This window comes from Anolis sagrei, chromosome 5 (assembly GCF_037176765.1).
Source record: "Anolis sagrei isolate rAnoSag1 chromosome 5, rAnoSag1.mat, whole genome shotgun sequence".
NCBI classification, from domain to species: domain Eukaryota; kingdom Metazoa; phylum Chordata; class Lepidosauria; order Squamata; family Dactyloidae; genus Anolis; species Anolis sagrei.
The window spans coordinates 51,525,177-51,546,403 of NC_090025.1; the positions used below are offsets into that span (position 1 = coordinate 51,525,177).

At 40.1% G+C, this 21,227-nt stretch overlaps 1 protein-coding gene across 5 annotated transcripts in view; it reads left to right on the forward strand.

Moving 5' to 3' along the window:
- The window catches only part of TMEM131L (transmembrane 131 like), a 92,602-nt gene extending 74,377 nt beyond the window's left edge, over positions 1-18,225 (forward strand). For 2 of the 5 annotated variants that reach the window (XM_060778818.2, XM_060778822.2), the window contains 13 exons: positions 545-730; positions 3,133-3,279; positions 4,280-4,896; positions 7,253-7,407; positions 9,636-9,760; positions 9,946-10,100; positions 10,966-11,151; positions 12,163-12,241; positions 12,973-13,058; positions 13,400-13,520; positions 13,651-13,739; positions 15,527-15,669; positions 17,933-18,225. In XM_060778818.2, the coding sequence (XP_060634801.2) occupies positions 545-730; positions 3,133-3,279; positions 4,280-4,896; positions 7,253-7,407; positions 9,636-9,760; positions 9,946-10,100; positions 10,966-11,151; positions 12,163-12,241; positions 12,973-13,058; positions 13,400-13,520; positions 13,651-13,739; positions 15,527-15,669; positions 17,933-18,211 (2,368 nt within the window). In that variant the 3' untranslated portion in view covers positions 18,212-18,225. The remainder of the gene's footprint in view (positions 1-544; positions 731-3,132; positions 3,280-4,279; positions 4,897-7,252; positions 7,408-9,635; positions 9,761-9,945; positions 10,101-10,965; positions 11,152-12,162; positions 12,242-12,972; positions 13,059-13,399; positions 13,521-13,650; positions 13,740-15,526; positions 15,670-17,932) is intronic. The other 3 variants (XM_060778819.2, XM_060778821.2, XM_060778820.2) reach the window with 3 other exon arrangements.
- Positions 18,226-21,227: the final 3,002 nt, after the last annotated feature.

The following is a 21,227-nucleotide window of genomic DNA, read 5'->3' on the forward strand; positions in this document are numbered from 1 at the left end:
CTTATTTGTAGTGCAAAAAACACTTAAAAACAATACAATAATTAAAATGAAGTAAAATTTTAACAAATATAAACTTATTAGTATTTCAATGGGAAGTGTGGACCTGTTTTTGGCTGATGAGATAGGATTATTGTTGTTGTTGTGTTCTTTCAAGTCATTTCAGACTTAGTTTGACCCTGAGCGAGGGCCGGATAAATGACCTTGGAGGGCCGTATCTGGCCCCCGGGGCATAGTTTGAGGATCCTTGCTTTAAGGCTTCTGCATAAATCACTCCCCAACAGATGAGACAGTATTCACAGGGGATGTGTAAAATTAGATAGCCACAACAGTGTGAAGAGTGTGGTTTGTGAGAATCTTCTCTGTGTTACAAGATGCACCTGGAAATCAAAAGAAGATGGCAGCGGGGAACAGAAGTTTTGATCTTTGTAGAAAAATAGGCTTCTATATAGGACCTAAACCTCCATGTTTATATCTCATCATAAAACAAGCTAGAGATTACAGTAAAATGTTGATGCTATCATTGCCTCACTCTTCTTTGATGCAGGTTCACCCCTGATTTCACTTCTTCTTGGGTCATTCGTGAGCTCACCCTGATAACTGCTGCTGGTGTTGAATTCCACTTTACACTCAACGTGACCCTTCCTCACCATCTTTTGCCCCTATGCGCAGATGTGGTGCCAGGACCCAGCTGGGAGGAATCCTTCTGGAGGCTTACGGTGCTCTTTGTTAGGTAAAGCATTTAATTGTGATTTTATACAAGATAAAATCGTTTAATGTCATTTAACCCACTGCACCACCATGCAGTAGCTGGTATCACTGAGCTGGCTCCAGCTGGGGTGGGCGCGGGAAAGACAAAGGATTTGACTGTATAAAAATGAATGCTTTGTAATGTATGGTATCTCAGTTTACTTTGGCGGATTACTGCAAGCAGGCATCACTTTCAGCTGATTGAATAAAATACCTCAGTGGCTTCTTCTTCAACTTGGTGAGATTTATTCTGGAATATTGGCTTCTTCGTCTTGCCGGGCACAGCCCACAGCAGCCTGGATCTCACTATCCACAACCACTCTAAATTGGCTCTATTGCTGCTCTGATGTCATGACCAGTTGGGAGGGACCCCCTCTGTGAGGTGGGACTGCAGCACCCACCAGCCAATCAAGGAGTATTTGGGTATTATTATTATTATTTGAAACACAACAAGATGAGTCCACAGCACACAAGATCACTCTGCTGGCTGTTGCATTGGATCACATGTCGGACACTTCTCAAGTGACTAGGACTGTGTGATGTATAGGTGAATGATGCGTGCAGATCCCAGTAAGGTGGCCTTCTGCAGATGACAGATGGTAATCTTGTCAGCATCGATTGTGTTTAAGTGCAGGCCAAGGTCTTTAGGCATTGCACCCAGTGTGCTGATCACCACTGGGACCACCTTGACTGGCTTGTGCCAGAGTCTTTGCAGTTCAATCTTTAAATCCACATATCGTGTCAGCTTTTCCAGTTGTTTCTCATCAATCCTGCTGTCACCTGGGATTGTAACATCAACAATCCATACTTTGTTTTTTAACACGATTGTATTGTATTGTATTGTATTATTATTATTATTATTATTATTATTATTATTATTATTATTGTGTTGTTGTTATTTGCAGTATTTATATATAAATTAATAAATAATTATTAATAAATATAATTATTATAATTAATAAATATAATTATTAATAATAAATAACTATTAATAAATACCAACACAGAAGGCACTCATCTCTAGAGAAATTGTATCAATTTTGGCAGGGGACTGGGTGTGAGTCTGTCAAAAAATCTTAGCAACTAACTTACTTACCTAACTTACTTACCAACTGCCCTTGGAGTAACCATCAGAGCAGAGATAAGCATTTCTCAAATATCCATTATTGGGCACATAGGCTTGCAATACAGGTGGCATAAAGAGCAGGAAATTAAGACACAGGTAGGGTAGATTTCTAAATGGAAGTGGACTACTTTCTTAATGAATATTGTACCCTCATTTGAGATAAAAAGTACAGATTCTTAGAGAGGGCTGCTCCAAGCCCCAGCATGGAGTAGCCCTTATAAAGAAGTAATGCTTATGCTATCAGGAAGCTTTGTGCCTCAGCTTCCAATTGATCATTGTGATCTGTGAGGTTTAATAAACTCTCTGAACTCCCCAAAGACTCTGGAAGCTTATAACAGAGTATTTAATGAAGGATTTTCTATGATCTGTATGATAACAGAGTATTTAATGAAGGATTTTCTATGATCTGTATGATAGACAAGTATTAATTATTATTATTATTATTATTATTATTTATTAGATGCACTTATTGACTGCCATTCTCAGCCCTTACGGGCGACTCATGGCGGTGTACAGTACACATAAAAAGACAGTTACAGAGGCCAGTATCAACAACATATGACTATACAACAAATACAAACTACATAAAAATCCGCTTCGTCTCTTAGTAGAATCATAGCCAGTCTCATTTTCCTTATACCATTCCAGTTCTCATTACCGTAATGTTGTTGCTTAGCACTTAATTAAATGCCCTCTCGAACAGCCAGGTCTTAAGGCTTTTTCGAAAGGACATGAGGGAGGGCGCCTGTCTGATGTGTGCCGGGAGAGTGTTCCACAGCCGGGGGGCCACCACCGAGAAGGCCCTCTCCCTCGTCCCCGCCAGCCGTGCCTGTGATGCAGGCGGGATCGAGAGAAGGGCCTCCCCAGACGATCTCAAGGTCCTCGTGGGCTCGTAGGCCAAGATGCGGTCAGAAAGGTATTTTGGGCCGGAACCGTTTAGGGCTTTGTAGGCCAAGACCAGCACCTTGAATTGGGTCCGGTAGCAAATCGGCAGCCAGTGAAGCTGGGACAACAAGGGCGTTGTGTGCTCCCTGCTACCCGCTCCAGTTAGTAACATGGCTGCCGCACGCTGGACCAGCTGAAGCTTCCGGGCCGTCTTCAAGGGCAGCCCCACGTAGAGAGCGTTGCAGTAATCCAGGCGGGATGTGACAAGAGCGTGTATTAATTGTAACAGTTTGAACTATATTTGTGATCACTCATTTAATTGGATTTTCGTCGTTGTACAATTTAAACAATGCAATGTTTTCTGTCTTTTGCAGTTTGTCTCTCTTTGGTGTGATTTTGATAGCTTTCCAACAAGCACAATACATTATATCAGAATTTATGAAGTCAAGACAGAGGCCAAATCCTAATGCTTCTCCATTGCAAAATAGTGCTGTGGATACCATCAGCTCTGAATCTTATAAGTAATTAAACTTTTCCTTTCTATGAAATTGGTTGGTTTTGCTTCTAAGTCTGGGAATTGATAGGTGTGAGTGGTAATATCTCAAGTGGGATGTCTCTGTTAACATAATAAAAAACAGCTCATTATACACTTTGTAGAGATGTGTAAACTGTCTCCACAAAAGGGGGTTGAATGTTATGTGGATGAATGGATAAAATATGAAAGCTTTATTCCCTTCTGTTCAAAAGAACAGGGAGCTTAGAGTGCTTTTTCTTCCTGTTCTTCTCGGATAAACCCTTAAAGGTAAAAGTTTCCCCTTTAAGTCTAGTCGAGTCCAGCTCTGGGGTGGTGGTGTTCATCTCCATTTCTAAGAATGAAGAGCCGGCGTTGTCTGGCATGTTACCAGCATGACTGCATGGAGCATTGTTACTTTCCCATCAGAGCAGTACCTATTGATCTACTCACATTTGCATGTTTTAGAACTGCTAGGTTGGCAGAAGCTGGGGCTAACAACGGGAGCTCCCCTGCTCCCCGGATTTGAACTGCCAACCTTTAGGTCAGCAAGTTCAGCTCAGCGGTTTATGTAAAGCCATTTCAAGTGTATTGACTAATATTATCAAGTGGCTTAAGAAAATATACTTTTTGCAGAAAAGAGCTGAAATATTACACAGCCCAACTTTTTTTTCTTGATATCTTGAATTTTAGGCCTGTTCTTGGTAATATTTGGGTACTGATTCAGAAAATTGCATCTGCTCTAATTTCTTAAGATAAGATTATCATGATTTTCTATGGGTGAGGAGATGAAGACTGGTATTCGGCATATATTTTTTATCTCAGAAACTAGAGCTGATAGGGGAAAATGGTACCATTTTTAGAATCAGCAGGTCTAACACCAAAATATGTGTTGGTTAGTGTTATCCAGAGGCTGGGTAGTTTTCAATTGCAATGATTAATATACATTTCATTATTAATAAACATTCCATTTTTGTACAATAAATATTTCAATATTATTTTAAACGCAGGAGCAGCTGCAAAAGTTTTACAGATTCTTACAGCTCTTCGGATAAAGGAAAAGGAAAGGGATCCCTCTCTGTGGGCACATCAACCAGTCGTAGCCAGAATGCTGCCAAGAGGAGTCCAGCGACTTATAGTCACTCTCAGAAGAAACACAAGTGTTCTGTATATTATGGTAAACAGAAATCAAACTCGGCAGGTGGCAGCACCATTCTCACTACTGATGACAAACAAAGCCAGACAACTGAAAATCAAACCTCAGCACCAAAGGAAGACATTTGCACTGTTAATGAAAGCTGGCTGAGCCTGAAATATGCAAATAGCATAAATGTAAACATGCAGAAGAACTTAACACACCCAGGGAACTTTCTAGATAAGGAAGAGATTGCATTGAAAAATGCAACACTTATCAAAAACACTTCTTCAGAGTGCCATTTGAAGGAGAATCTTCGAACAAGTATGTTTCCTAAGGAAACGAATCTTAAGACTTCAGAAAATATAGCAGAACTCAAAGAGCCTGATCTGTGTTCTTTGAAGTCATCGAAAAAGCTGTCTGAAAGTCGCTTTCCAAGACATTCACCTCAGCAACAATCGGAATTTCAAGATGCTTCCAGGAAGAATAATGGTAATCTTTTTTATAGTGAAAGGGATTGTTTTGGATGTGTGCCAGTAAAGGCATGATTTTTCATTCCTTGAACATTGACAAACCATCATCTGCTCAGATCCTTGCAACAGGAAATGGATGAATGCTGCACTGTGTCTGGTCCTGCAGGATGAGGCCTAGAGTCTTCATTAAAGTAGATATTCAGGATTATTTCTACTAGATAAAAAGTATTTATGGAACCTTTTAGTGAAGTGATTCTCAATCTGTGGGACCCAGGGTGTTTTGGCCTACAACTCCCAGCCAGTTTACCAGTTGTTAGGATTTCTGGGAGTTGAAGGTTGAGTCGCCTCTGGCTGAGAAAAGTGGTATACAAATACGGGAAATAAATAAATAAACAAATAAACAAACAAATATCTGGGGATCCACAGGTTGATGACCACTGTTTTAAGGCATGGTGGGAGGAAACAAATTCTGGGAAGAATAAAATTCCTACTCAACTTTAAATGACTTTATTATGTATTCCTGTTTTAATATGCCTGTATGTTTCTAAAAATCAGAGTGCTGTATTCTGTGGTAATTCCAACCCAAGGTTATAGTCAGAATTGTCAGAAGTGCATTACAAAATAATGGCATTTCTTTATATATATTTTTCCAGCTGGGAAAAATAAAAAAAGGAAATAATAAAACAGTGTTTTATCAGATAGTGAATTAAATCCAGAACACAGACAAATTTCTTTTTAGACCATGAGTGCGTTCATTCTGTAGAATTAATGGGAGTGCTAACTTGGTGTGGAACTACATTATTTGACAGAGAAGGCTAAAGACCTTGTAAAAATACAACTCCGATTATTCCATAGCATCGAGCCATTGTGGCATAAAACTGCATTAATTTTACAGTGTAATTTTTTTTGTTTATCATGTCAGAAGTAAATTGAGAATACAGATACAATGTATAGAAAAACCATAAACAAAGTTAAAAACTTTGCATTATACTAAATTTCCTTTGACCAAAAGCTGGCCACTTTGAGTGCTTCTGATGTCCCTGTAATAAGGTTCAGCACAAGAAGCCCAGCCACTTTGTGCATGTGGCAGGGCTCAGATTGCATTGTAGTAAGTGGTCCGTGGTTTGCTCTTCTCCACACTCGTATGTTGTAGACTCTACTTTGTAGCCCAAGGTTAGCTCTGCATCTCTTTGTGCCAGAGCACCATCTGCTCAGCACCTTCCAAGCCACCCAGTATTCTGTGTGCCCAGGGGGGAGTTTTTCTTTTGGTGTCAGCACTGTTTAAGGTTTCACTTGCTGAGGTGTTCCTGCGAGTATCTCTGTAGATCTTGGGAAGCTATTTCTTGATTTAAGGCATTGACTTGCTGGCGGGTGGGCCGGATATGTCAATGCCTTGGTACCTTCATTACAGGCTGCTACTTCCCAGCGGATGTCAGGTGGTGCAATATTGCCTAAACAGTATGATTTCTCCAGTAGTGTAGAGCATAGACATCCTGTGATAATGCGGCATGTCTCATTAAAAGGCACATCCACTGCTTTAGCATGGTGAGATGTGTTCCACATTGAGCATGCGTACTCAGCAGCAGAATATCAAAGCACAAGGGCAGATGTCTTCACTGTATCTGATTGTAATGTCATGTGGTCCAATACCGGCTAGACAGTGTAATTTCTCTAGCTGTGTAGGGTGTAGACATCCTGTGATAATGTGACATGTCTCATTAAGGGCCACATCCACTGTTTTAATGTGGTGAGATGTATTCTACCTGGCATGCGAAATCAGCAAAGTGCAAAGAAGGATTTCTTCACTGCATCTGGTTGTGATCCCCAGGTTGTTCCAATCAGCTTTCATGTGATATTATTCATAGCACCCCCTTTTTGCTGTGCTGCAATGCTCCAGTGGGATTCCTTCCCAGGTACACTGTAAATGCAGTCATGACCTTAAAAGTTTGTTATGTGTTCTAGATCTAGTTCACTACCTGTGAAAACCCTAGTTTGAAAATTTTAGTGGTATGCAATTTCTTAAGATAATTCTACAATTTTCAGAAATATACTACTAAGGAACAGTATAGAATAACGATGTGGAGTTAATGAAATCAGGAGGTTTTAATCTTTGACATTATGGACATTATGCCGAGAAACAAAAATGGCTACAAAAGATTTTACATTGTGTTACTTTGTAGATTTGCTATATTATTTTCTTCCCATATATAAAGTGCTATATGGGAAGAAGTCCTGGGTTTGATTCAAATTTAACTATACTGTACTGCAAGTAGAGCCTTTGAAATTAATGGAAACGTTTCATTTATTTCAGTGTCTACACATACTTCATATCTTCCAGGCTGAAATAATCTGAGTGTAGCATTATCTTTTTAAAGGAAATAGCCAGCAAGTGCCTCTCAGGAATGAAACGGAAAACTGTGAGACTTTGAAGAAACAGATTAACACAAAGTCTTCCACGGACAAGATGTTAAGCAAAGGGCGTAAAGATGAATCACTGTGTTGTGGAAAACAGGAACTTTCTTCTGTTGAGGTTTGAATCATCACTTCTCCTTTTAATGCTTGCATGCAGCTTTATCCCAATAAATGCAGGAAGACACAAAACATGATGTGAAATAACGTAATCAGAAGAGTTTGCATTTCTCGGTATCAGTTTAAGGAAGTTTCTATACCAAGCTAATGCAAGCATGTGGGAGACCGGCTCCTACGATGCTGGCTGCGATTTCCTTCCTTAGGTTCTTACATTGTGACTTTATTAGGAATTCTCCACAAAGAGCTGTCAGGCTTTAAGTATATATGTGGATTTGGGGAATCATTCAATATTTTTGTCCTAAATAAGAATACAATCTGTATTTTCAATCTCAAAACTAGAATGTGAATTTTGATTTCTGATAAATACATGCCAGCATTTGTAGAATTGCTATCCAGTATGAAAGCACTTATATCCATTCACTTCAACTTGTGTGGATTTACAGCTCTGATGACTTCCTAAGGGCAGTCAGAAATGTTCTTTATTTGCAATTTTACATCCTCTTGCAAGGAAAAAAATCCATTAAGCTCAATGGTGTTTACTTTGAGACAAATAACTGGCAATAGTGTTTACTTGCCCCAAATATGGTAATATTCTAGTTATTTCATGGCAGTTATTCTAATTGCTGCATAATCTTAACTGAAATAATTTTCCAGGGAACTTAGTCCCTTATGAAAACAGCAATTTGGGTGAACAGAATATGTAAGGCCAGAAAAAGTGAAGAAAGGCAAGATTTATAGTGGGTGAGCTTATAACTGAGCTGGTCATAAATCTGACAGATGGTTCTGGTTTTAATCCAATGAAAAACTGTGTAGACCATTGTTTCTAGGGTTTAGGCTCTGTATGTCTCTGTGGCATGTAGTTGAGAAAAAAAATTAAGAAATATGGAGGGCAAAGGGAATGAAACATTTTTGCATTCCAGCATCAGAAGGCTACTTTCCAGCACTTAAAGAGTGGCACAAATTACACTTTTTGCACGATTCGTTTTAGCTAACTGTGATACTATACTCTACTAAACCGTTAATTCCTCCTACGGGCCATTCTTAGGAGAAACACAGGGTATAAAATAGTTGATTGAATTGATAGTGAGATACAGACCATAGTTCTAGTTCAGTGGCTCTCAACCCGTGGGTCCCCAGGTGTTCTGGCCTACAACTCTTAGAAATCCCAGCTAGTTTACCAGCTGTTAGGATTTTGGGGGATTGAAGGCCAAAACATGTGGGTTCCCACAGGTTGAGAATCACTGTTCTAGTTGCTTACAGTGACAAACTAGAACTCAAGAGTTTCTTCCTCTTGTTAGCAGCATTTTGGTAGACGTAATGTCCTGTTGATTCTAATATGATCAGGAGTAGCTGAATTAAACCATGTACCTTCTAAATCAGTGGTTCCCAACCTGTGCTCCGTGGCCCACCAGTGGTCCGCAAGAACAAAAATATGGTCTGTAGTCTCACCATTACTACACCATTGCCTCAAACTACATGGCAACAAGAGTGACTGATTTCGCAAAATCCTCTTAAAGTGTGGAGGCAATAAGCTTGTCAGGAGGGAAGAGGCTGACTACCCATGAAAGATTACTACTACCACATCAGCTCTAGATTATTAAATATGGTTTTCTGTGGGTCAGCAAATGGCGACTACTGGATGGCATATGTTCTGTAGCAGAAACTAGAGCTGATATGGTATATCCCATGCAAATTTCTGAATCAGCACCCCAAATAACCAAACCAAATCTAAAGTTGATCAAAAACAGATTTGTTAACCCTTTTAGTACTACTGTTGGGGAGTGGTCCCTGGTCATAGTGGTCCCTGGTCATAGTGGTCCCTGGTCAATAAAAGGTTGGCAACTACTGTTCTAAACCATTATTTGTCACAGTGTATAAATTTGATAAACTCGCCGATAAACATGGTTGATGTTGTTTTGCTGCAATTTTCCCTCACTACTAGACATGTCGGCTTAGTGTAATTGGAGTTTTAGTCCTGACCATGTCTAGAGTGCCATGCATCTCTTTCATAGCATTTTTTCTTTGTCCTGTTATGGGAGAAACAGGTCAAAGAAATAATCCTCAGAAAAGGGATAAACAATGCATGATACTGTGATTGAATTCAGATGTAAACTGCCACTGAAAGTTTTGCAATGGGAGAAATTGTACAATTTTCATTAGAAGACTGCCTCATTCCTAACCTATATGAGGCTCATGTTTTACATTAATATATTATGTTTTTGCATTCAGCAGGGAGATGCTCACCAGAAAAACGTATCTCAGGAGAAAAGGGAAGGGCACTTAACAAATACAAGTTGGATTAGACATAGGACAAACAGAAAAAATAAGAAGAAACATATTAATATATCTGCACGGTATGTATCCCCTTCCTGTGTGGATCCTTTAGGTAGTCCTTCTGATGAAGAATGAAATGCAACTGATAATCTGTCAAAGCCTTACTTCTTTTAATGGTAAACAGCATATCAGTTGTTTCCATTCTTAGTATTTCAATATTTAACAATCGAAAGAGAACATAACATCTTTTATGTGTTTGTTAAAGGGTTCCTGAACAGACAGAGCTAAAGCATGCATGCAGCGAATTTGAAAGACCCGAACTTAGAACAAATATTAACATAAGAAATTGGTGTGCTCAGAGCAATGGAGAAACCTGTAAAGGAGATGAAAAAACTGGTTTGACCACACAGAGAGAAGCAGGTACATAGCCAAAATGAATTAAAAGCAAGTAATTTGTATTAACTCGTATGTCCTTTTTTGGGAATTAATTTGAGCACTTGCAGAATGGAAATTAAAGTACACAATATGTCAAGCTCTTGAGATTTAGGTACAGCTAAGAGATTGAAATAGTTACTTTGGGTTTCCCATGCAATTTGGGAATGGGGTCCTGTCTTATCCCATGCAGTTTTTTTTTCCGTGTCAGGAGTGACTTGAGAAACTGCAAGTCGCTTCTGGTGTGAGATAATTGGCTATGTTAAAGGGTATTGCCCATGGGATGCCTGGCTGTTTTTTGATGTTTTACCATCCTTGTGGGAGGCTTTTCTCATGTCCCTGAATTGAGAGCTGGAGCTGACAGAGAGAGCTCAGCCTTCTCTTCCCGGATTTGAACCGCTGACCTATCAGTCATCAGTCCTGTGACCCAAAGAGTTTAACCCATTGCGCTATTGGGGGCTCTTATCCCATGCGGTTAGCCACTATGAAAATACACTCAACTTGTTCACCAGAAAGATTACTGAGCACAAAAATATGGAAAAAATTGACACTGATCAAACTGCAGTTGACCCTCAATATCCATGGATTCTGCATTCACGGATCCTGCAATCCAGTCTGAGAATATTTTTTTAAATCCCTGAAAGAAACCTTATCTTTACCATTTTATGTAAGGGGAAGCATTTTACTATGCCTTTGTGTATAATGGGACGAGCATCCACAGATTTTGGTACCCACAAGGGGTCCTGGAAACAAATCCCAGTAGATACCAAGAGTCTAGTGTAAGTTGACAAGAATCGTATTGTTTGGTTTTGCTAACTCTTTCCTCTCTGTTTTCCCTCAATATCTTCACTAGAAGGTTTCTACCAGTGGCCTCAAAAGAAGTGCCTGGAAAGGTTTTGCTCAGATTCAAGCTCAGACTGTGGAAGCTCTTCTGGCGGTGTGCGGGCAAGTCGGGGCAGTTGGGGCAGCTGGAGCAGCACCAGCAGTTCTGATGGAGATAAAAAGCCAATAATTCCTAGCAGACACTTCCTTCCTTCTAGTAAGTGTGACTTTGTGTATGTGTGTTCACTTCTTTAAAGAACCATTGCATGCACACGCCAGATATATTTCAAGAAAACCATGAGAACCTGAAATTCTAGAAATTCGGCACAAGAACTATTAAATATCATATAATAATTTCCAGATTTTAATACATATTAATTGAGTTACAAAAATTCTCTTAGCCTTGCATGTTAATTGTCTTGTCATATTTCAGTGACCTAAATCAGTGGTTCCCAACCTATGGTCCATGGACCACCAGTGGTCCACAAGAACTAAAATATGGTCTGTGGCCTCACCATTACTACATCTTTGCAACGAGAGCAACTGGCCTCGCGAAACCCTCTTATAGTGCCGAGACTTATTAAATATGTGTTTCTGTGGATGGTGACTACTGGATGGCATATGTTCTCTATCAGAAACTAGAACTGATGTGGTCTATCCAGTGCAAATTTCTGAATCAACACCCCAAATAACCAAACCGAATCTAAAGTTGGCCAAAAACTGATTTGTAACCCCTTTGGTACTAATGTTGGAGAGTTGTCCCTGGACAATGTGGTCCCTGGTCAAATAGTCCCTGATCAAGCAGTCCCTGGTCAAAAAAAGGTTGGGAACCATTGACCTAAATATTTTATGGAAAATATGTATATATACAAAGTTGATGTGAGCCCCACAAGGTAATTTTAAATCTCATTGGTTGAAAACCATCTACAATTGGTTATAGATAGCATTTTAAAACAAACATATGTTTGATAGCCAGTACTGTAGGGGCCTGAGTGTTAGATTAAGACTTTGGAAATGAGGGTTTAAATTCTCACTCATCCATAGAAGTCCACTAGGTGACCTTGGACAAGTCACATTATCTTGGCTGTAGAGGAAGGCAATGGATATGCCCCTTTGAAAAAGTTTTCCCAACAAAAATGTGATACTCCAAACTACATAATAGCCCTAGTGGTTAATGAATGATTAAATTTGGCTTTAACATGAACATACTTGTCATTGTTTTGTGTAGGGGAAACAATTGCATGCAGTGATTTTCCAACTGAAACACCCATCACATTAAATCTGTCTCACAACATCTGCAATACCAGGTAAAAATTTTAATCAACTTTTCCCTCCTGTAAAACAATTTGACCCCCCTTCATCCTCACACCCACTTAGTACATGAATGGGAGACGGAATAATTATTTTAATTCAACTTGTATTATTTAGTATTGTCTAATTTAAAATGAAGAGTTATGGATTCCTTCCCTCCCTCCAGTTTATGCTTTATATATCTATCTGGCTCTGCTTTCCTGTTTTTGAAGTGGATTTTCCATGCTGAAATGAATGTGGATTTCTAATTGTAATATGACCTCCATATCTATGGGATTGGTACGCACAGTTTTGCTTACTTGTAATCGATAGATGCCACTGATAACCAGTGCATTTTCTCACCTTTTCTTTGGGTGAAGCAGGGATAGCCGCTCTGAGTCTCTCTGCAGAGGCTGAGAAAGGAGGGGATACAAATGCCCTAAATAAACAAACAAATAAATGGAGATAGTGCCACCTTCTGGCTCCTCTCTCCCTCCCTTTTTGCCTGCAGAGCATGATAAGCTCACATACCCTTCTCCAACTTTGCTAGTCACGGGATGGTAGGGGGGGGCATACAGGGGTCAGGTCTCTCACAGAATGATTAAGTGATCTCTCTCTCTCTCTCTCTCTCTCTCTCTCTATATATATATATATATATATATATATACACCTTTCACCTTATCGTTTATACTGTTGCAACTATAGTTGACTATTCCAAATATTACAAATTGTTTTCCTTTATCTTCAGCAGAGATGTGAATAGTGTTGCCCAGTATCCGGAGAATTTGTGCCCCAACTTCACTGACATAACTGTAGATCCTGATAAAAATAAAGGTCAGTTAAATTAAATTGTGTCATCTGATATTGCTGCTTTTCATTGGGTTACTCAGAAGCCCCCCCCCCCCAATCTGTCCATTTTTCATAGCTCATGTTTGAAAGGCTAGTGATCACACATTTTAGTCTTCTTATTCTTCTGAGTATTTGTATCAAAATGGCAAGATCTGTTCATTGAATAAATTACAGCAGAATTTGCCATATTGAAAAGCAGAAATGTGGTCATACTGTTTATTTTCCTTGCATGTAAGATGGGTCGCAGAAAACAACATTGAATTGCAACTTAATGCTTATGATTGAACTGCAGGTTAAGCAGATAACAATTTTAATTGCCTTTTTAGGTGTTTATCCAGCAGGTGATTTATGGCCACCTCAATCTGTCTGCATGGCAAATAGTGTCAACTACAACCTTGAAAACAACATACCATGCATGATACAGGAGAACCCTTCATTACACAGTGGGTAAGTGACCCTTGTTGCTTTACTATATACCCTGATAAAATAATAATGCAATTCTGTGATATTGTAAGGTTTTTGTACAATTTAGTCAAGATTTTATTTTATTAAAGTGTTTCTGTACTTTATCTTGCAGCTTCATTGACTGGAATGCATCTTGTGATGGGCAGTTTACCAGCATGTACTGTCCAGTAGAAATTAATGAATACAGTGGTTTTCCAGAAGGTGAGTCTCCATTTATTTATTTATTTAGTGTCAAAAGCATTGCATAAATAAGTTTGAAACTGATGAAAAATAGAGAGAGCACAAGCAGCTAAATAATTTTAGACCAGAAATGGGCAAAGGCGACCATATCGTCTGCAGCTTTATACAGTTCTTCCTCTGTGCATGAGGCAGGGCATTGTGGGCAAGCATACAGATGCAGAGTTGTCAGTTCTGCTCCACAGTTGCACAAGGTGGAGGATTCCTCTAGGTAGTGGCATTTTGCCAGATTGTCTTTTGATCTGCCATCTCCGGTTCTGAGTATGTTCAGGCACTTCGAAGTTGCCCATTCTTGGTTTGCTCCTGGAGAAAGACCCTCGTGGGGGGTCATCCAATTGGGATTTCCTGGTTTAGCTGCCCAGAGGGATACTCTTGCTATTGCTGGGGAAAACAGTAAGAGGACTGGTGGTTCTCATGAAGCTCCTTGATTTGAGTCTACTGGGAGGAGGCTGATAGCCATTCAGAGGATGACTTTCACAGTGTTCAGCCTTATTTCTCTCACAGTTAGCAGCAACTTCCTGTTGCACATTGGTGGGTGGGGGAGGGGCAGTGCCAGCTAGCTTGTAGAGCAGTGGTTCTCAACCTTCCTAATGCCGTGACCCCTTAATACAGTTCCTCATGTTGTGGTGACCCCCAACCATAAAATTATTTTTGTTGCTACTTTGTAACTGTAATTTCGCTAATGTTATGAATGATAATGGAGGATTATTTTCATTCACTAGACCAAATTTGGCACAAATACCCAATACGCCCAAATTTGAATACTGGTGGAGTTTGGGGAAAATTGACCTTGACATTTGGGAGTTGTAGTTGCTGGGATTTATAGTTCACCTAAAATCAAAGAGCTATATAGTTGGCCCTACACTTCCTCGGTAATACAGAGTTTTTCGTACATTTCATGTTGGTGACACACTTTTTAGTCATGCGTCATTTTTCAACACAATAATTCAGTTTTACTAGCAAACCAGAAGTTAAAGCAACCCCCTTAAATGAAATACACACACATATATAAATCTTAATAACAAAATGTATGGGGTATATCATTTATTTATTATTTCAGAAGCGAACCGAGGGTACAGTTGTAATGTATTTTAAAACACAAACAATGTTTAAAAACTTGGCATTATACTAAATGTCCATTGACCAGTAGCTGGCCACTTGAAGAGTCTCTGGTGTTGCTATAAGAAGGTCCTCCATTGTGCATGTGGCAGGGCTCAGGCTGCATTGTAGTAGGTGGTCCGTGCTCTTCTCCACACTCGCAGGTAATGGACCCTACTTTGTGGCCCCATTTCTTAAAGTTGGCTCTGCATCTCATGGTGCCAGAGCGCAGTCTGTTCAGCACCTTTCAAGTTGCCCAGTCTTCTGTGTGCCCAGAAGGGAGTCTCTCATTCGATGTCAGCCATGGCTTGTTGTTTCAGGTTTTATCCTGCCACTTTTGGGCTCTCACTTGCTGAGGTGTTCCTGTAAGTATGAAAGGTTTTTAATGAGATACTTTCTTACTTGCAGGAACGTATCTCATGAAAACCTTTCATTTATATTTTAAATGCTTGTTTCCCATAGGCTCAGAGGTTTCTTTTTATGTTTGCACAACACAATTACACACTGCAGCTGACACTGTTTGGAAAGTTCTGCTATAAGAGATCATCAAATAATGTTTCAAAAAACTTTTTTAAAGTATTGAGACAAGTAACAATGTAAAGTGTGCCCTTGGTTGACCAGTATCAAAAACAGTGCTTTCTTCTGAATTACAGAAAATATGAATTACCACAATGGTTTTCCCTGCCATGCAGAAGTTCAAAATACAGCCTTCATTGATCACAATTGTCAGTCTACTTGGAACACCCCATCCAGTCTTCCTCCAACTTGGGAACCCACCCCTTACATCAATCCAACAGTGAGTATCACGTGTATTCTCTTTACGTGATCTATTATGATTGCAATTGTCCAGTCATTTGTGACTATCTTTTGCATACATTTTGCTACTAATTCCTTTTCCTGGATTGTTTAAAATAGATGTATTTTAAGGTTCAACACAGTTAATTTCAGTTTTTATTTCACTTGGTTTGGCTCTAATTTTTGCGGCGGTCTATACAAATCCTCTGAGTGCTGGTGCCGAAATTCGGTTTGCATATGAGTGCACTATCTATGAAACTGGGAACTAATGTTAGAAAAATACTATGTGGAAATTTATTTTGTAAATAAAATTTTAAGTTAGCTTTCAACAATATATCATGCAATTGATATTCAAGCAATTAACAGCGAACTAAGGAAAGGTAAATGTTTTCTTCTGACATTAAGTCCAGTCGTGTCCAACTCTGGGAGTTGGCACTTATCTCCATTTCTAAGCTGAAGAGCCAAGGTTGTCCGTAGACACCTCCAAGGTCATGTGGTCGGCATGACTGCATGGAGCACTGTTACCTTCCAGAGCAGTACCTATTGATCTACTCACTTTTGTATTTTTTTGAACTGCTAGGTTGGCAGAAGCTGGGGCTAACAGCGGGAGCTCCCCCTGCTCCCCAGATTCAAACCTGCGGCCTTTCAGTCAGCAAGTTCCGCAGCTCAACACTTTAGCCCACTGTGCCACTAACTACTTGTGTTGCTTGTCAGACATTTTAAAAAGGGGAACTTCTTGAAATAGCATAGGAAACAGAAGTGTGGTTAGGAACGTTACTTTCAGCTGCAGTCACACTAGGCTTCATAGAACATTAATTTTGTTTGTCAGTCTCAAGAATGAAATCCATATTTTGGAAAACATTGTGTACATGTAAAAGCATGTATAGAGGTAAACTCTTGTAAACCTATCTGTTTAATGCTTTTTCCACCTCGGATTTTGTACTTTTAATCCGATCAGTAAAGGAAAGCAAAAGAATATGCCTTGGTGCTAATTCTATTTGCGCAAAGCCACAAAAGTGTAGCTATGCCTTGCTTGGAAAATATCTGTTGTTTGAGCAGTACAGGATACTTTTGGTGCTTTATTTTTTATCTTTTTTATTTTTGCCTATTATTGTGTTATTTCAGTGCAGCAGGTTTTTCCTCACAGATTGGAGAGGCAGGGAGCAGAAATTGCTGGTTAAGGAGTTTGCATAATAGTTGATTACATTGCAGACTTTTAGCCCTCCAGCTTTGACAGCAGCAGGGTTACTCTTTCACCTTGGCCTTTCTGCTCTCTTGCCGCTCCATATGGCACAGCAGGCTCAGGTCCAGCAGTATTAGTGCTAAAGGCAAGATTCTGTACTTTTTCAGGAAAGGAATAGAAGGCATGCCATCATTCCCTTAAGGAAAGAATAGAAGACATGTCATCATTTTGGCTTCCTGGGGGCCCTACAGTTGGCGTTGACAATCTATCTTGATCCCATAGATTTTCCATAGGGTTTTCTTAGGCAAGTTATACTCAGGTTGCTTTGCTAGTTCCTTCCTTTGAAATATAATATACAGCAGCTGGCAATTGTTGACCGCCTCCCATCCAGGAACTAAAGACCCATGGTGGTGCAGTGGTTTAAACTTTTGTGTCAACTGAATTGCTGACCTGAAGGTTGGCAGTTTGAATCTGGGAGACAGGGTGAGCTTCAGTCCATCAGCTCCAGCTTCCCATGCGGGACATGAAAGAAGCTTCCCACAGGCGTCCCCTGGGCAACATCTCTGCAGATGGCCAATTCTCTCACACCAGAAGCAACGTGCATTTCTCAAATAGCTTCTGACACAATTTTAAAAAAATAGTATTTTTGAGGTCCTTACTTCAAAAGCAGCTTATTATTTAAAAGCATATGCATATATTGATGAATATGAACAACCCAATCCCTTCTGCATAAGTCTGTTGAGTTTCTGATTTCCTCCCTCTGTACTGCAGACTTTACAACTCAGAATATCAGAATTTTTTTCCCTTGTTTCTAAAATTGTTTCAGTTCCTGTATTTCTGCATTTCTTCCCTGTTAAGACATTAAAACAACATGCAGAATACATGAGTCTAATTATGTAACTTCCCCTGCATGGTTTTTCTTTTTTTTAAAAAAAATGACTAGTGAAGCAACATATGGTTTTGAAATCTTACCAAAATTTTGTTTCTGTTTGGTTGGTTTAATTTAAGTCTTACCACAGTGCAGATTTTGGTAAAGGTGTGCCTATGCGTCACGACTTCCTTGTTTTCTCTTGTCTTTCAGTCCTACCTCTCAAGCACCAGGAGTTTGTCACCGATGTCTTCACTGTTTGGTTCTATCTGGGCCCCGCAGAGTGATGTCTACGAAAACTGCTGTCCTGTCAGTGCCACCAATCAACATTCAGCTCAGGTGGAAAACCAGGCAGTTATTTGTAAGCAGGAATATTACCCGAGATTTAACCCGTTCCGTGCCTATATGAATTTAGACATATGGACATCAGCTGCGAACCGGAATGCAAATTTCCCTCTTTCTAGGGAATCTGGTTACTGTGGAAATGTGTGAAAATGATTTTTTTTTTTAAAGAAAAATGTGAAATAAAGATTCTTTCAGTTTTGATTACTAGAATAAGCTGGTTGTTGAACTAGAATTCAATGTTGGTGGATATTTTGGCACTTTTGTATGAGAAATAAACCTTTTTTTTACTGAAGTATTTACATGTTCTGTTTTTGGAAAATGAAGGCTCTGAGGTGATCTGAGCTATCATCTGAGGCAATGGCTACAAACACCAAACCCTCTGTTTTTATTTATGGCAAAGCAACAGTCACTATGGATGCACACACAGACATGTGCAAACAAACAACAAGAATGAGAAAAATAATTTAGAACGAGTTTAAAAACCCAAGGAAACACTGTATTTGAAACAAACAAACCCAAATGCAAACACAGGAGATAGAAACAGCTCAACCAGGTGCTGAGTGGAACAATTAAATAATAAATGCCCACCAGCGTTGCCACTGTTCCGACTTATATACAATACAAATTCAACTTAAGAACAAACCTACAGAACCCATCTTATTCATAACTTGGAGACTTCCTGTATTGGTAAACATTTCATAATGCACTCTTCTGTTAAGATACATGGGAATGTGCATGGTCTTGAGAAAGTGCCTGATAATGCAGATAATAATCATTTTAAATGTGCTTAGAGTTTGAGGAAAGCATGCATAATTACTAGAGTTGTGCACAGAATTCGTTTCTACCATTTCTTTCGTGTTTTCCAAAAGCACGAGACAGGAAGCCCCCTCCCCGCATGAAAATCTGCTCGACACAAAAGCCTGCTTTCTTTTGCAGCCTAAATTTTCTCCTTGCCTTGGAAACAGAGTGTGTGTGGAGCAGGGTGTGCCGGCAGGCAGGCCCGGAGCTTGGCTGCATGCCCCACCACACACACATGCATGCACTCTCAGTGTGTGTGTGTGTGTGTGTGTGGTGGGGCAGGTAGGCAGGCCCGGAGTGCATGTGCAGCTGAGCGCCACTTACTCTAGAATAAGAGGCACTCAGTGGCAGGCACTGGCAGGTGTGTGCACTTTCTGGGTCTGCCTGCATGCCCCGCAACACATGCACTCTCAGAGTGCGTGTCTGTGTGGTGGGGCAGGCAGGCAGGCCCAAAGTGCATGTACAGCTGAGCGCCACTTACTCTAGAGTAAGATGCATTCACTGGCATGCACTGGCAGGCATGTGCACTTTCTGGTTCTTCCTGCATGCCCCGCCACACACACACTCTGAGTGTGGGTGTGCGTGTGAGGCAGCAGGGCAGCGTGCAGGCAAGCCCTGCAGCTGAGTGCCTCTTCCCCTAGAATAGAAACAACAGGTGCCACTTAAGATTGGAAGTGCATACCGGGAAGGGGAACCAGTGGGTGAGAAGACACCCCCCCCCCCCCAATAATGGTTTGATTTTCAGGGCCCTGAACTGAAAATGACCCTCCAGATTTTGGGAGGCTCCCAAAAAATGGATTGGGGCCCCCAATGAAAGCCGGGACACGAAAAAGAACAAGGTTTACTCCGAATGCACAACACTATTAATTATAACACCATCATTTGCCTACCAGAAGTAAGTTCCACTGAGTATAATTTATCTTGTTTCTAGTAAAGCTTGTAATATTTCATTAGACCGATGAAATGATGCAATGAATGACAGAATTCCAAAAATCAACTGTTTTCACTTGCTTACAGTCCATTATGAAAGAAACAACTGGTGGTGTTTTATATGATAAAAAAACATTGGGTTTTGGTTTCTAGGTGTTCTTTGTTGTAAATGCTAAAGTACACAAATGGATATTTACCTTTTCTTCCATAACACTTCCTGGAAAAACTATTCTTAGTAACAACATGAATTAGCAGTTTTAGGTCTTCTTAAGGCATGCCTAACAAGAATATTGCTATACAATTAGGTAAGATGGTAAGTCAACAAAAGTTATCAGTAAAGGTGGATTATCTTGTGTTGATGGATTTAAAATCAAGTTTTTGTTTTGAATGGCCCTAGTTAGCTATAGTGAAGCAGAGCATTCTCTTCCCTTTCTGTGGTTTTCATCTAGACAAGCCTTATGTCATTGCTTGGAATGTAAATCAAGGAAGGAAGTGAAAGAAGCCAATTGATCATACAGACACTACCTTAAATTAATAAACAAATAATAAAACACAAAGGAAAGGAAAGCTTTCACCTACATGTATAGAGTTCTTCTTGGCACATGTCAAGTATGAGTTCTAAATTATGGGAGGGCGTGATATCCTAAAATAAACTACTCAAGAGGCCTTTGAGTTACATCCTGTATTGATGGTATGCAGGAACGTATAATTGAGAGTCAGTGCACTTAGTGCATGCTACAGCTTTTCCAACCCAGCGCCCTCTAGATGTGGTAGACTAAAACATAATTCCCCAGTAGAGGATAATTAAATATATAGTTCAATATGAAAGAGAAAATAACTAAATACACAAAATACCTTAATTGTAACTACAGTATTTAGAAGGCAGGGAAAAGCTAAGTGTTGTAGTAGAGTCTGCTGGCAACGTTACAACTGATAGTAGGAGTAGTAGAGGAGGGAAACGAGGTGCCCAGGTGTTAAATGAAGAGCAGCAAAGGAAGAGAATCCTGGAGATACTTATGTCACAAGGTTTCTCTGGCAGTGAAATGAGTGAGGAGGAGGAAGGAGATGGGAGTAGAGGTTGTAAGAGGACTTCTCGGGAGCAAGAGTCAGACAAGGAGTGTCAAAGAAAGAGGATCCGGGACATACTTACTGCTCCCACTGAGGAAGAGGATTTCATGGGCTTTACTGGAAGTAATGGGTCTGGGAGTAGTGAGGATGAAGAGGAACCACTGGACTGGACACACGTTCAGGAGATCAGGAATGTGTGTATGCAGCCCATGTCCAGTGACACCTTTAAGGGGTTTTCTGGTGGGGATTGGCAAGCTGATGATACCATGGAATCGTGGGGTGATCTAAGTCTTGACAAAAGGTGGAAGACATGGAGGGATGGGTGTTGGCATTCAGCTGTAGAAGCTAAGCCAGCTGACAGCAATGA